Source organism: Amia ocellicauda, chromosome 1 (assembly GCF_036373705.1).
Source record: "Amia ocellicauda isolate fAmiCal2 chromosome 1, fAmiCal2.hap1, whole genome shotgun sequence".
Lineage (NCBI taxonomy): Eukaryota > Metazoa > Chordata > Actinopteri > Amiiformes > Amiidae > Amia > Amia ocellicauda.
In genome coordinates this window covers 1,210,234-1,222,497 of record NC_089850.1, presented here as the reverse complement: position 1 = coordinate 1,222,497, position 12,264 = coordinate 1,210,234, and the positions used below count along the sequence as shown (strand labels likewise).

General features: G+C 38.7%; 1 protein-coding gene across 6 annotated transcripts in view; it reads left to right on the top strand.

Moving 5' to 3' along the window:
- The window catches only part of LOC136738487 (intersectin-2), a 235,780-nt gene that overhangs the window by 109,711 nt on the left and 113,805 nt on the right, over positions 1 to 12,264 (top strand). For all 6 annotated transcript variants that reach the window (XM_066698568.1, XM_066698407.1, XM_066698655.1 and 3 more), the window contains one exon: positions 2,854 to 2,948. In XM_066698568.1, the coding sequence (XP_066554665.1) occupies positions 2,854 to 2,948 (95 nt within the window). The remainder of the gene's footprint in view (positions 1 to 2,853; positions 2,949 to 12,264) is intronic.

The window sequence follows — 12,264 nt, the reverse complement described above, 5'->3', positions numbered from 1 at the left end:
CACACCCTGGTCTTGCTACCTGGATTGAAAATGCCAGTATCACAGATGTTCTATATATTGTAACCAATACTCATACTTACAAATTGTCATGCACACTTGAAGCAACTTTTGAATGATTATATTAACTCTGTATGTATATAAATATCAATATGATTATACACACACTGACACACACATCTATCCATCCATCTATCTATATATACATATATACACCGATCAGCTATAACATTATGACCACTGACAGGTGAAGTGAATAACACTGATAATCTCGTTATCATGGCACCTGTCAGTGGGTGGGATATATTAGGCAGCAAGCGAACATTTTGTCCTCAAAGTTGATGTGTTACAAGCAGGAAAAATGGGCAAGCGTAAGGATCTGAGCGACTTTGACAAGGGCCAGATTGTGATGGCTAGATGACAGGGTCAGAGCATCTCCAAAACTGCAGCTCTTGTGGGGTGTTCCCGGTCTGCAGTGGTCAGTACCTATCAAAAGTGGTCCAAGGAAGGAAAAGCGGTGAACCGGCAACAGGGTCATGGGCGGCCAAGGCTCATTGATGCACGTGGGGAGCGAAGGCTGGCCCGTGTGGTCCGATCCAACAGACGAGCTACTGTAGCTCAAATTGCTGAAAAAGTGAATGCTGGTTCTGATAGAAAGGTGTCAGAACACACAGTGCATCGCAGTTTGTTGCGTATGGGGCTGCGTAGCCACAGACCAGTCAGGGTGCCCATGCTGACATTCCCCAGATCTCAATCCAATCGAGCCTCTGTGGAATGTGCTGGACAAACAAGTCTGATCCATGGAGGCCCCACCTCGCAACTTACAGGACTTAAAGGATCTGCTGCTAACGTCTTGGTGCCAGATACCACAGCACACCTTCAGAGGTCTAGTGGAGTCCATGCTTCGACGGGTCAGGCTGTTTTGGTGGCAAAAGGGGGACCTACACACAGGTGGTCATAATGTTATGGCTGATCAGTGTACACTACTGTTTAGAAGTTTGGGGTCACTTGGAAATGTTCTTGTTTACCATGAAAACATATATGAAATTAGTTTGAATCGGAAATATAGCAAAATGAATAGGAAATATTCCTGACAAGGTTAGAAATAATGATTTTTAATTGAAATAATAATTGTGTCCTTCAAACTTTGCTTTTGTCAAAGAATCTTTCATTTGCAGCAATTACAGCCTTGCAGACCTTTGGCATTGTAGTTGTCAATTTGTTGAGGTAATCTGAAGAAATTTCACCCCATGCTTCTGAAGCACCTCCCACAAGTTGGATTGGCTTGATGGGCACTTCTTACATACCATAAAGTCAAGCTGCTCCCACAACAGCTCAATAGGGTTGAGATCCGGTGACTGTGCTGGCCACTCCATTATAGACAGAGTACCAGCTGACTGCTTCTTCCTTAAATAGTTATTTCATAGTTTGGAGCTGTGCTTTGGGTCATTGTCCTTTTGTAGGAGGAAATTGGCTCTTATCAAGCGCCCTGTCCACAGGGTATGGCATGGCGTTGCAAAATGGAGTGATAGAATTCCTTCTTCAAGATCCCTTTTATCCTGTACAAATCTCCTACTTTACCACCACCAAAGCACCCCCAGACCATCACATTGCTTCCACCATGCTTGACAGATGGCGTCAAGCACTCCTCCAGCATCTTTTCATTTGCTATGCGTCTCTCACAGATGGGTGACAAATTAAAGGAAAAACCAACATAAATTGTCTAAGGTGTTGGGCCACCATGAGCCACCAGAACAGCTTAAATGCACTTTGGCATATACTCTGTGAGACTCTGGAACTGTACTGGAGGGAGGGAACACCATTCTTCCAAAAGATATTCCCTCATTTGGTGTTTTGATGATGGTGGTAGAGAACGCTGTCTAACACGTTGGTCCGAAATCTCCCATAGGTGTTCAATTGGATTGAGATCTGGTGACTGTGAAGGCCATAGCATATGATTCCCATTATTTTCATACTCCTCAAACCATTCAGTGACCCCTCATTCCCTGTGGATGGGGGCATTGTCATCCTAGAAGAGACCACTCCCATCAGGCTATAACTGTTTCACCATAGGATAAAGGTGATCACTCAGAATAACTTTGTAATGATTTGCAGTGACCCTTCCCTCTAAGGGAACAAACCATGCCAGGAAAATGCCCCCCACAGCATAACAGAGCCTCTGTACCCTCTCCGGATGTCCTCACTGTAGGGGTCAAGCAGTCAGGCCTGTACCGTTCTCTTGGTGTCTCCAAACATGCACTTGCCCACTTGTCCTGAACACTGGCTAGTGAGCAGTCTTTGTGACTGAAGCTCCTGCCATTCATTCCCCAATTATGACCCCTCTTTCAAAGTCATACATGCCACAGAGCATGATAGGATGTTAATTGCTTAATTGTATCATGCAGTACACCACTTTGGATGCATCTGCATTTGTTATGTTCATCCACTCATTTATTCATGTTTTTCATTTAATTTGTCACCTGTCTGTGTGTGTGTGTGTGTGTGTGTGTGTGTGGGATGGTTTATGTGGTTTACGAGGACTTTTTTAGGTTACAAACTGGTAATTACAAGGTTATTATGCACAAACGGTGGCACAAAACGCTTAAAAAACATACTAAATGATGTTATTTTGAAAATGTAAAAATGCCGAATTTTTTTATGGGGGTTAGGTTTTAATGTTAGGGTTAGGGGATAGAATCTATAGTTTGTACAGTATAAAAGTAATTATGTCTATGGAGAGTCCTCATAATGATAGCAGCACCAACGTGTGTGTGTGTGTGTGTGTGTGTGTGTGTATATATATATATATATGTGTGTATATAATATATATATATTTTTTATCATTTTACTATTTAGAAGTGGAAAAACTATGGACTCAGTAAATGGAACCATAGACGTGTATACAGGACTATTAGAGGAAGACATTGAGCCTCCACAGAAGAAGAATCAAGGTATTGAAAGATTATTGTGTATTTTTTGCTGCACCCAAAGGATTCATACATCTTTTATCACTGTCTTGCATACAAATACAAGAAACATAAGTATTTTGATCAAGTCTTTGTTGGTAAACGGTTATTACAATATTGTGAGCAGATTTTTTTTTTCTATAATAGTCTGAAAACACTACTGGCTTTTTTTATTTTTTTATCTTCTAGATCTCACATTTCAATTAATTAATTAATGATGTTATGTTGTATAGGATAAACATGTACATTTTCTCCATAAGTGCATAATCTTTCCAAATACATTAATTGAGTTTATCTTAAGGATACATTTGTACTGCATAGCTATTGTATGTCCTTAAAGGACAATTTGAAGGTCACCTATCACAGTTTCTAAACTGTGTTCAGTGTCTTCAGATGAGTTTATAAGAAAAAAATCAGTTTTTTCCTGTTCAGTTCTATCATGGTAACAACTTTTAATATTTAAAAGGAAACCGCCATGGTTTTTGGAACTATAGTTTTATGTGTCTTTGTGTTGATATAGTGTAAAAGTAAGATGTATCACACTCTTTCAGATTGATCCTATTAGACAGACAACTTTAAACATTTACAAATGTAAAACTTACCAAATAATGGCAAGATGTCCAAAGCCAGCATCTATTGTCTTTCAGGTTTTCAGGACATGTCATAGCTTCTTGGATAGCAGAAACATTAAAAATTCACCAGATTTATCTTCCCATGAATCCAAGTCTAAAGGAGTGATGTTTCTTCATTTCAGAATGTGATATTTTATAAATTCTTGTTATTGTTTTGTAATTTATGTTAGGTGGTCCTTATTATAAACATCAATGATTATAATGATACTATTTAATAATAATTATACGATTATTATTATTAATAATAATAATAATTGTAATATAATTAGTAATAGCTGCCAGCAGTAATGACTGGTGCCCAAGCACATTATTTAAAATTCTAAAATCAAGCATTTACATGGGTTTATATTTATCTGCATTCTCAATGTGCTTATTACTCTGTTAGGAGAGGTCAACATTCACAGACCTAATCATTGTAAGACAGTATATATATATATATATTTTTTTTTTGGGGGGTGGGTTTGTATCCACATTCTATAATAACCATGCCATATCTGCACATTCCGAGGTGTCAGATCTACATTTGACCTTGAAATTAAGAAGTCCAGAGATGACGGACACTGATTTTTAGACATATATAGAACATATGTTATTCTATCTGTGTTCTATGGGAACCATGAACATATCTGCACACTTTTAAGAGTTATAAGTTATTTTACCTTACCGCATGCCGTGCCTGGGCAGTCGCCTAACTGTAATAATAAGCGACTTTTATTATATTGCAATTTATATATTTATAAATAATTTTTAATTATATTTATAGAGCAATTTTATGATGTAAAAATATGAGAGTTATAATATTTTAATGACAAATGGCAGGGAAAGTGAATTTGAGAGACTTTGAATGAAATTTGGCAGGGAATGTGAATTTGAGAGAGTTCCAACTTTAATTGGGATAGCGACAGTGATGATAGATTTTCTGCTTAAGATCATGTGGTACTAGGAGATGTAAATCAGTATATAGAAATGGAATGATCAGAGTCAGAAGATGGAGTGACAGAGAAGGAGGAGACAGGCAGACTGACACAGACAGAGGAGGCAGGTCAGGGGGAGTGATAGGCAGGCATATTTAAGTACGTCACGATCAGGGCCAATGAGTATTGACCCATATAATTATTTCATGTGTATGTTTACACCAGATGCAATTGAATTAATTGTTATAGAAACAAATGGGCATGCCAAGCTAAATTCTAAATTCAATTATTTTGCACGATTTGTATTATTTTGCACTGATTTGTATTATTATAATTATTATTATTATTATTATTAAACTGCCGACATCCCCTGCAGTTGTATTGCTAGTGGAAATCAATAATATGTATACAATCCTATTGAAACCTGCTTAAACATAAAGGTTTAAAACCCAGCATCAACAAGCTGGCATGAGACCCAGCTCTCCTGACGTAGCAGTAGTGCTTGGAGTCCTGAAGCTGATTAATCAGCAGCTTTGTGTAGTTATGTATTTATTTAAAGATTATATTTGGGAGCTTTTTCTATGCATCTATGGATTATGTTAATATTTTTCTGTGAGTTATCTGTGGTGATAGTAATGTTAGTAATAATATATATATATTATTACAAAATATCCAAACTCAATAAAATGCACATATTTTAAACCTATTATAAGGTATAAATCCTCCATGTAGCTCAGTGGTTCACTGTCCTGCTGGGTTTTGATCCAACTGCACACAAGTTAATTAATTGAAACCTTAATTGAGCTTATAATTTGTCCCCAGGATCAGAGTTGGCAAGCACTCCTCCTCTGTAGTAATACAGGTTGCATTCATATTATTTTTGGGAGGTCGTGTTACAGGTTTCAGATCCTTCGGGTCCTGCAACTTAATTGTAATAAACAGAGGAGAAATAATTTTTCAATGTTCTTCTTTCTGGCATCCAGTTTGTTGTGCACATACACACCATTTCACATTACTGTTGTTTCAAAACAAGTGTTTTCATAAGTCTGTATGTTTAATTTGAATCTGAATACTAAAGCAACAACATTACTATCACCACACTTTCACAGTAATTCACAATAATTTGACAATCACAGTTTCAGTTAATAAACATAAATCAACTGTTTTTGCACAACCAAAAGAAAAACCCCTACGCATTGAGATAGATGTCTGCCATTTCGCGGTCTTTTTTAACACTAATGAACGTGTATGAATAAAAACCTACAGTTCTACACCGCACCAGTTAGCAGACAAACACCTCCATAATCAAGAAATTGTTATATTTCAAAAATATAAACACATATTTTCTGTTTACAGTTAGTATTTTTTTTACTTTTCTTTAAGTATTTCCCATAAAACACATTGTTTGAAAATGTTCTCTTTACTGACCATGTTTCTCTATAGAACACTCGTACATAGTTAAAACAATTCGGTAAATTAAACCCAAAATATCGATTTGTACCGCCAGACTTCAAATAATAAACATAACATCTCAGTCTTCAACAATTTATAATTACATAAATCGAGTTTTTAAAGAAACAAATAAGGTATTACCGACCTTGATTGTAATAAACAGAGGAGAAATAATTTTTCAATGTTCTTCTTTCTGGCATCCAGTTTATTGTGCCAGAAAGAAGAACTTTCCTCTGTTTTCCTAGCTGCTGCACCCTCTACTGAACACTCCAAAGAACAACAATGAAAGACCATTGCTTTGCATTTATAAAAAAAACAATACGACAGAACAGCAGCAAATAATTAAAAATAAATAATTAAGGGGTGGCTTGTTTATGTGAAACTTTTAACTGTAATGCATGCTATTTCTAAGCCGCTTCAGTCGCAGTGTGCTATATGTCATATTTATGTTATTGGTGAGAGTGATACAGCTTGTAAGAATCACCTTGTCTGAAGTTGTTGGTCAAATTTAATTTTAAAAATGTCAGTAAGAAGTAACCGTTCTTCTCAAAGAAGAGGAAGGCATAGGCTAAATCTAGGTTCAAACTCTGAGAATAATGTTTATAGATGTAAATATGCAAATACACCAATCAGCCGTAACATTATGACCACTGATAATCTCGTTATCATGGCACCTGTCAGTGGGTGGGATATATTAGGCAGGAAATTGTTGTGTTGGAAGCAGGAAAAATGGGCAAGCATAAAGATCTGAGCGACTTTGACAAGGGCTTAATTGTGATGGCTAGACGACTGGGTCAGAACATCTCCAAAACTGCAGCTCTTGTGGGGTGTTCCCGGTCTGCAGTGGTCAGTACCTAGCAAAAGTGGTCCAAGGAAGGAAAAGCGATGAACCGGCGACAGGGTCATGGGTGGCCAAGGCTCATTGATGCATGTGGGGAGCGAAGGCTGGCCCGTGTGGTCCGATCCAACAGACGAGCTACTGTAGCTCAAATTGCTGAAAAAGTTAATGCTGGTTCTTATACAAAGGTGTTGGAACACACAGTGCATCGCAGTTTGTTGCGTATGGGGCTGCGTAGCCACAGACAAGTCAGGGTACCCATGCTGACCCCTGTCCACTGCCGAAAGTGCCTACAATGGGCACGTGGTGCCAGATACCACAGCATACCTTCAGAGGTCTAGTGGAGTCCATGCCTCGATGGTTCAGGGCTGTTTTGGCGGCAAAAGGGGGACCTACACAATATTAGGCAGGTGGTCATAATGTTATGGCTGATCTTTGTAGTACATCACTGTTGCGCAGAATGGCCTCTCATTATTATTATTATTATTAGGCTTCCATGCACAAAGTCCTTGAAGCCTATTGTTTTTGTTAGGATTATTATTATTATTTTTATTTTATTTTTTTTTCCGCCAGAAATTTAAAATGCTCATACATGCCTGAAAACTCATGAAACTCGCAAGTTTTGTAGACACCACTAATTCCTGCAAATGCTGTGAAAACTGCATGTGCTGGTCACATGGTTCTGCCGCTGTAGTGCGTATTGTGAAAAAAATTGAAATCCTATGAAAATCTTCTTCTCCAAAACCAAATCACATGTGCATATGCCACTTCATACTTGCATACCTTATGCCCCACTATTACGCTTGTTCATCAGAAGTTCCTTGAGCGCATGCTTTGTCTGCCATGTAGCATTCTCTGATTCAACCTCTTTTGCCTTCTACTCCAAAACTGCAATTCCCACTTTGCTACAAAGTGGTACACATGACAGTAGTACAAAGTACTACCAAGGTTGTTAAAGGCGAGTTGCCCCAGTGAAAAACATGGGTGCCATGGGCCATTGAAGAAAAATGTATGTGCCAAGGCAAGTGGCTGCGCGCTAAAACATGGCCGCCGCAAGGCAATGTATGTTAAATATGCGTATTTTCAAACATATGACATTTGACCCCACAGAAAATACATAAGCCAAATTCAAAAACTCAGTCATAACTAAGAAACTATTTGATCTATAAGAAGTGTCTTTTCAACCAAATCAGTGTTGCCTCATTGATTGAAGGGTTTTTGAGGTTAGTTGGTGTATAGGTTACCAAAAATCCAAGATGGCAGCCCATAGCAACAAGGTGAAATTTTCCAATAGTCATAACTTTAAAACTATTTGACCTAGACAAATATATGAAATGTCTTTCCCCAATAATTTGAAATACTATTCAATAAATGTGATTTGATATTGTCTTGAGTCAAAATCAAAATAAATGAATGTATATGATAGGTAAACACCGGCAGTGTTTCTCGCCAAACGCTGGACTCGCACCATTTGACAATTTGATCACGTCCAGTTTATGTTCCCAAATTTTCTGCTTCAACCACATCTCTGGGGAGTTTGGTCCAGCTTGTGACAACTCTCTGTGTGAGGAAGTGTCTCTGGGCTCTTTGCTGGCCATGGCAGAACACTGACATTCCTGTCTTGCAGGGAATCACATCCAGCAAAGGTGGGTTTGTACCCATAGGCGACGTTGTTGCCGGTGATGTCTGGTAAGGACTGGTGACAGTCTGAGCACTGAAGGAGGGATTGTGCGTTCCTGGTGTAACTCGGGCAGTTGTTGTTGCCATCCTGTATCTGTCCTGCAGGTGTGATATTCAGATTTACCGATCCTGTGCAGGTGTTGTTACATGTGGTCTGCCACTGCGAGGACGATCAGCTGTCTTCCTGTCTCCCTGTAGCGCTGTCTTAGGTGTCTCACAGTATGGACATTGCAATTTATTGCCCTGGCCACATCTGCAGTCCTCATGCCTCCTTTCAGCATGCCTAAGGCACGTTCACGCAGATGAGCAGGGACCCTGGGCATCTTTCTTTTGGTGTTTTTCAGAGTCAGTAGAAAGGTCTCTTTAGTGTCCTAAGTTTTTATAACTGTGACCTTTATTGGCTACCGTCTGTAAGCTGTTAGTGTCTTAATGACCGTTCCACAGGTGCATGCTCATTAATTGTTTATGGTTAATTGAACAAGCATGGAAAACATTGTTAAACCCTTTTCAATAAAGATCTGTAAAGTTATTTGGATTTTTACAAAATTATCTTTAAAATACAGTGTCCTGAAAAAGGGATGTTTCTTTTTTTGCTGAGTATATAAGCGCAATACAAAGTGCTAAAATACAGTGCAGTACAAGGTATAACATATTACAAATTCCAATTCACATAATATGTTGCTTGAGCCACAACCAGAAGCCATCCTACATCAAGGAATTGATGACATGGGAAACAACTAAAATGCCTTGGAATGATCTGACATAATTGAGTCAGCCTGCCAAACAGCTCTGTCTCAATAAGGCCATCTTCAATACCAGACTCTTACAGATATCGTCCAGCACACTCGAGTTATACTTTTATCCAGTGGAACATCCCCATCATGCCATGTATGTCCACAAATGTAACTGGCTAACCCAACATTAATCAGGGTTACAAAAGCAGTAGATATCAGAGCATGAGAACCACTCTATGTAGACAGTGTACCAGACTCAGTGTCATATTTGGGTAGTCCACACCTGATGAAAGAGATAATTACTCACAGTTGTTAGCTTTATTGAGAGCAGAAACAGGGTCAATAATGTCAGTGATTAGTTCTACAACTTTGAAGTTTGGTGGAAGAACTGGTCTTATTGTTGGTTCGGGGTGATGAGGCACCTCTTGACGGGAGTTTCTCTGGAAGTTATGACAGTCTGAAAATGTCATCTGCTTGCTATGGGCAGCCACCTTGAATTTATGGTGAACTAGACCCAAACTAACCTCAAAAACCCTAAAATCAGGGGTTAAATTGGGATTTGTTATGTGGGGGGGCTCTGTGGTTTCAGGCTTTCGAAGGGTGCACATGTGTATGCAAAGCCTACAAAATCTTATCAATTGACAAACTGTAAAATATAACAAGTTGAGAGAGCCCTCTGCTATGAACACTAAAATGCTGATCAAAATCAGTCTAGATGCTGGCAGTGTGCAAAGCTACATCTGATGACAATAAAATCTTTCTATAGGCCTGTGCCCTCTCCTTTGTGACAGTATCAAATATAGGAATGATGTAACCATTAAAGGAAATAATATAAATACAACATATTAAGAGTAGAACAGTCTTTTTATTAGGAAAATTAAACTGTAATTGAGTTATATCCTACAGCATTACAATACCCAAGTTTTACACAGTTCCATCAAAGGAGCCCAACAAATTCCATAACTTCAAAATGTGCTCAACAAACCAGAATTAGCTCGTTTATTCAGTTTGGCACTTTTATATAAAGAAATACAATTTTATCGGATAAGAAAGGTTGGCATTTGTCCGTCAAAAAATTATTAAATCTTTTGAATACACCAGGGGTCAATTATTTTGTTTCAGGGTCCAAATTTCTTGGTTAAGCTATAGTCAAGGTCCAGACATGGGGGGGGTGTCACAACTTCATATGACCCTTTCCAACACACACAATTCTGTGAATTAGTAATATACCCCATTGCTTATATTTAGTACATTCATTTGACAAAGTACAAAACAAATGTTTAAATACTTGTATATATTAGTATTAAAACGGTTTCAGACCACTTAAATTTTAATTTGTTAAAGATTATTGTAGTCATATAGATAAACATAATAGAAACTGCTGTGCACTGCACAAAATTTGTGTTGGAAAAATGAGGGCAGGGTGTATTGAGTAATTCAGGGTCGGGGGTCTGTGGGTGCTCCCCCATAAGATTTTGACAATTGGAGATCTGAAATGCGTAATTCTGAGTCATTTCGAAGTCAAGAAACATAGCTCAAAATCTCAATGAAATCAGGCAGATTTGGACTCAAACATCTTTACTTCACAACCACATATCACCAACGAAGAACACATATCAACCAACATTATTTTGCAAACTAGACACGGTTTCTGGTGCTTGTCAATCACATATCTGTTTCGGTGGGTCTCTGTAATTGAAATGGGTGAGGATGCACAATTCTCGATTTGTGCGCCTGCTAGAAATATGCGTCTGTATTGGAAATCAGCTGTTTCCACCACTGACGTAGGAGTTTCTAGGTGAATACAAGCTATGACACCGTGCACCCCCCGGTCGTGTGTATGCACTTTTATATTTTAGAGACAAGATTGACATATGTCCACACGACAAACGATGTGCATTTTAGCTGCTTATTTATAGAAATCAGGAAAACTGAATACCTGTTCTTGTTTTGTTTTTTTGAGGAGTACAAAGTGCTGCTCTTGCCCCAGTCCAGAGTGTGCACAGAGACCCCGAACCAGGAATCTGCGCGCAATGAACTCACTGACTAAAGGCCGATTTATAATTCTGTGTGGGTACGCGTATGCGTCTCTGCGTAGCGACGCAGAGCAGGGGTTTCTGGATAAGCGCAGCCCGCAGACGCGCCAACGCGCACTCCTCCCAAGATCTCAACAGCACGTCTCTGCGTCCTGTGCGTCAGGCCAGCACTGATTGGCTGAGCAGCGATATTCTGAGAGCCGTGGCCAATCGCTCAGTGCTGGGGCGACTGGTGTGCGATAGGTGTCTGTGTGTAGGAGCCGCTGCAGAGAAATGATGTGGTGACATACGAAAGTATTTTAAATGCATCCACAAAACGCATTTGTCCACATAATGAGTATTTTGTCACTCAAACTGGCCATGTCGTTAATATAATTCACATTTCGTGAACATAATTCGCATTTTATCCCACGAAATTCCCACGTATTTCGTGCTTGGCAATTTTGGACGAAAGGTAAAATGTACTTTGCTTTCCGTGGACGGAATGAACAATTAGCATTCATGATCAAACAGTGACTGATCAAGGCATTGATCCAGAGACCCGGGTTTGCAACATGATCAGGATTGAAGTAAAGTTAAAAACTTGCTGAGCCGATCAGATGAGCGCTATATCAAGTGCAAATCTAATAAAATAAATAATGATAATTAATATATGATGTGTAGCAAATAGCGTTTCACCAACCAACATGATTATAAATCTTTCACAATTACTAATTTGATTACAAAGCCCATATTGTCGCTATATTTATTATATTATTCAGTGGGCTATAGCCTATAAAATTAACTGCGGGTCTGGTGGTTGGAGAAGAACGTATTTATAGCTCATTAATGTTCAGAAGTTTAACAGCAGAAACGCCATATAGGCATCTAATTCAAATATATAGTAACATATAAGAACGGATATGCAGGAGAAATTCACATACGCAGAGACGTGTGTATGTATGTTCTAGTGTTAAGTGTCTAGCCAACTATAGCAAGACAATAGAGATCTGCACATACAGGATGCAATTTATAT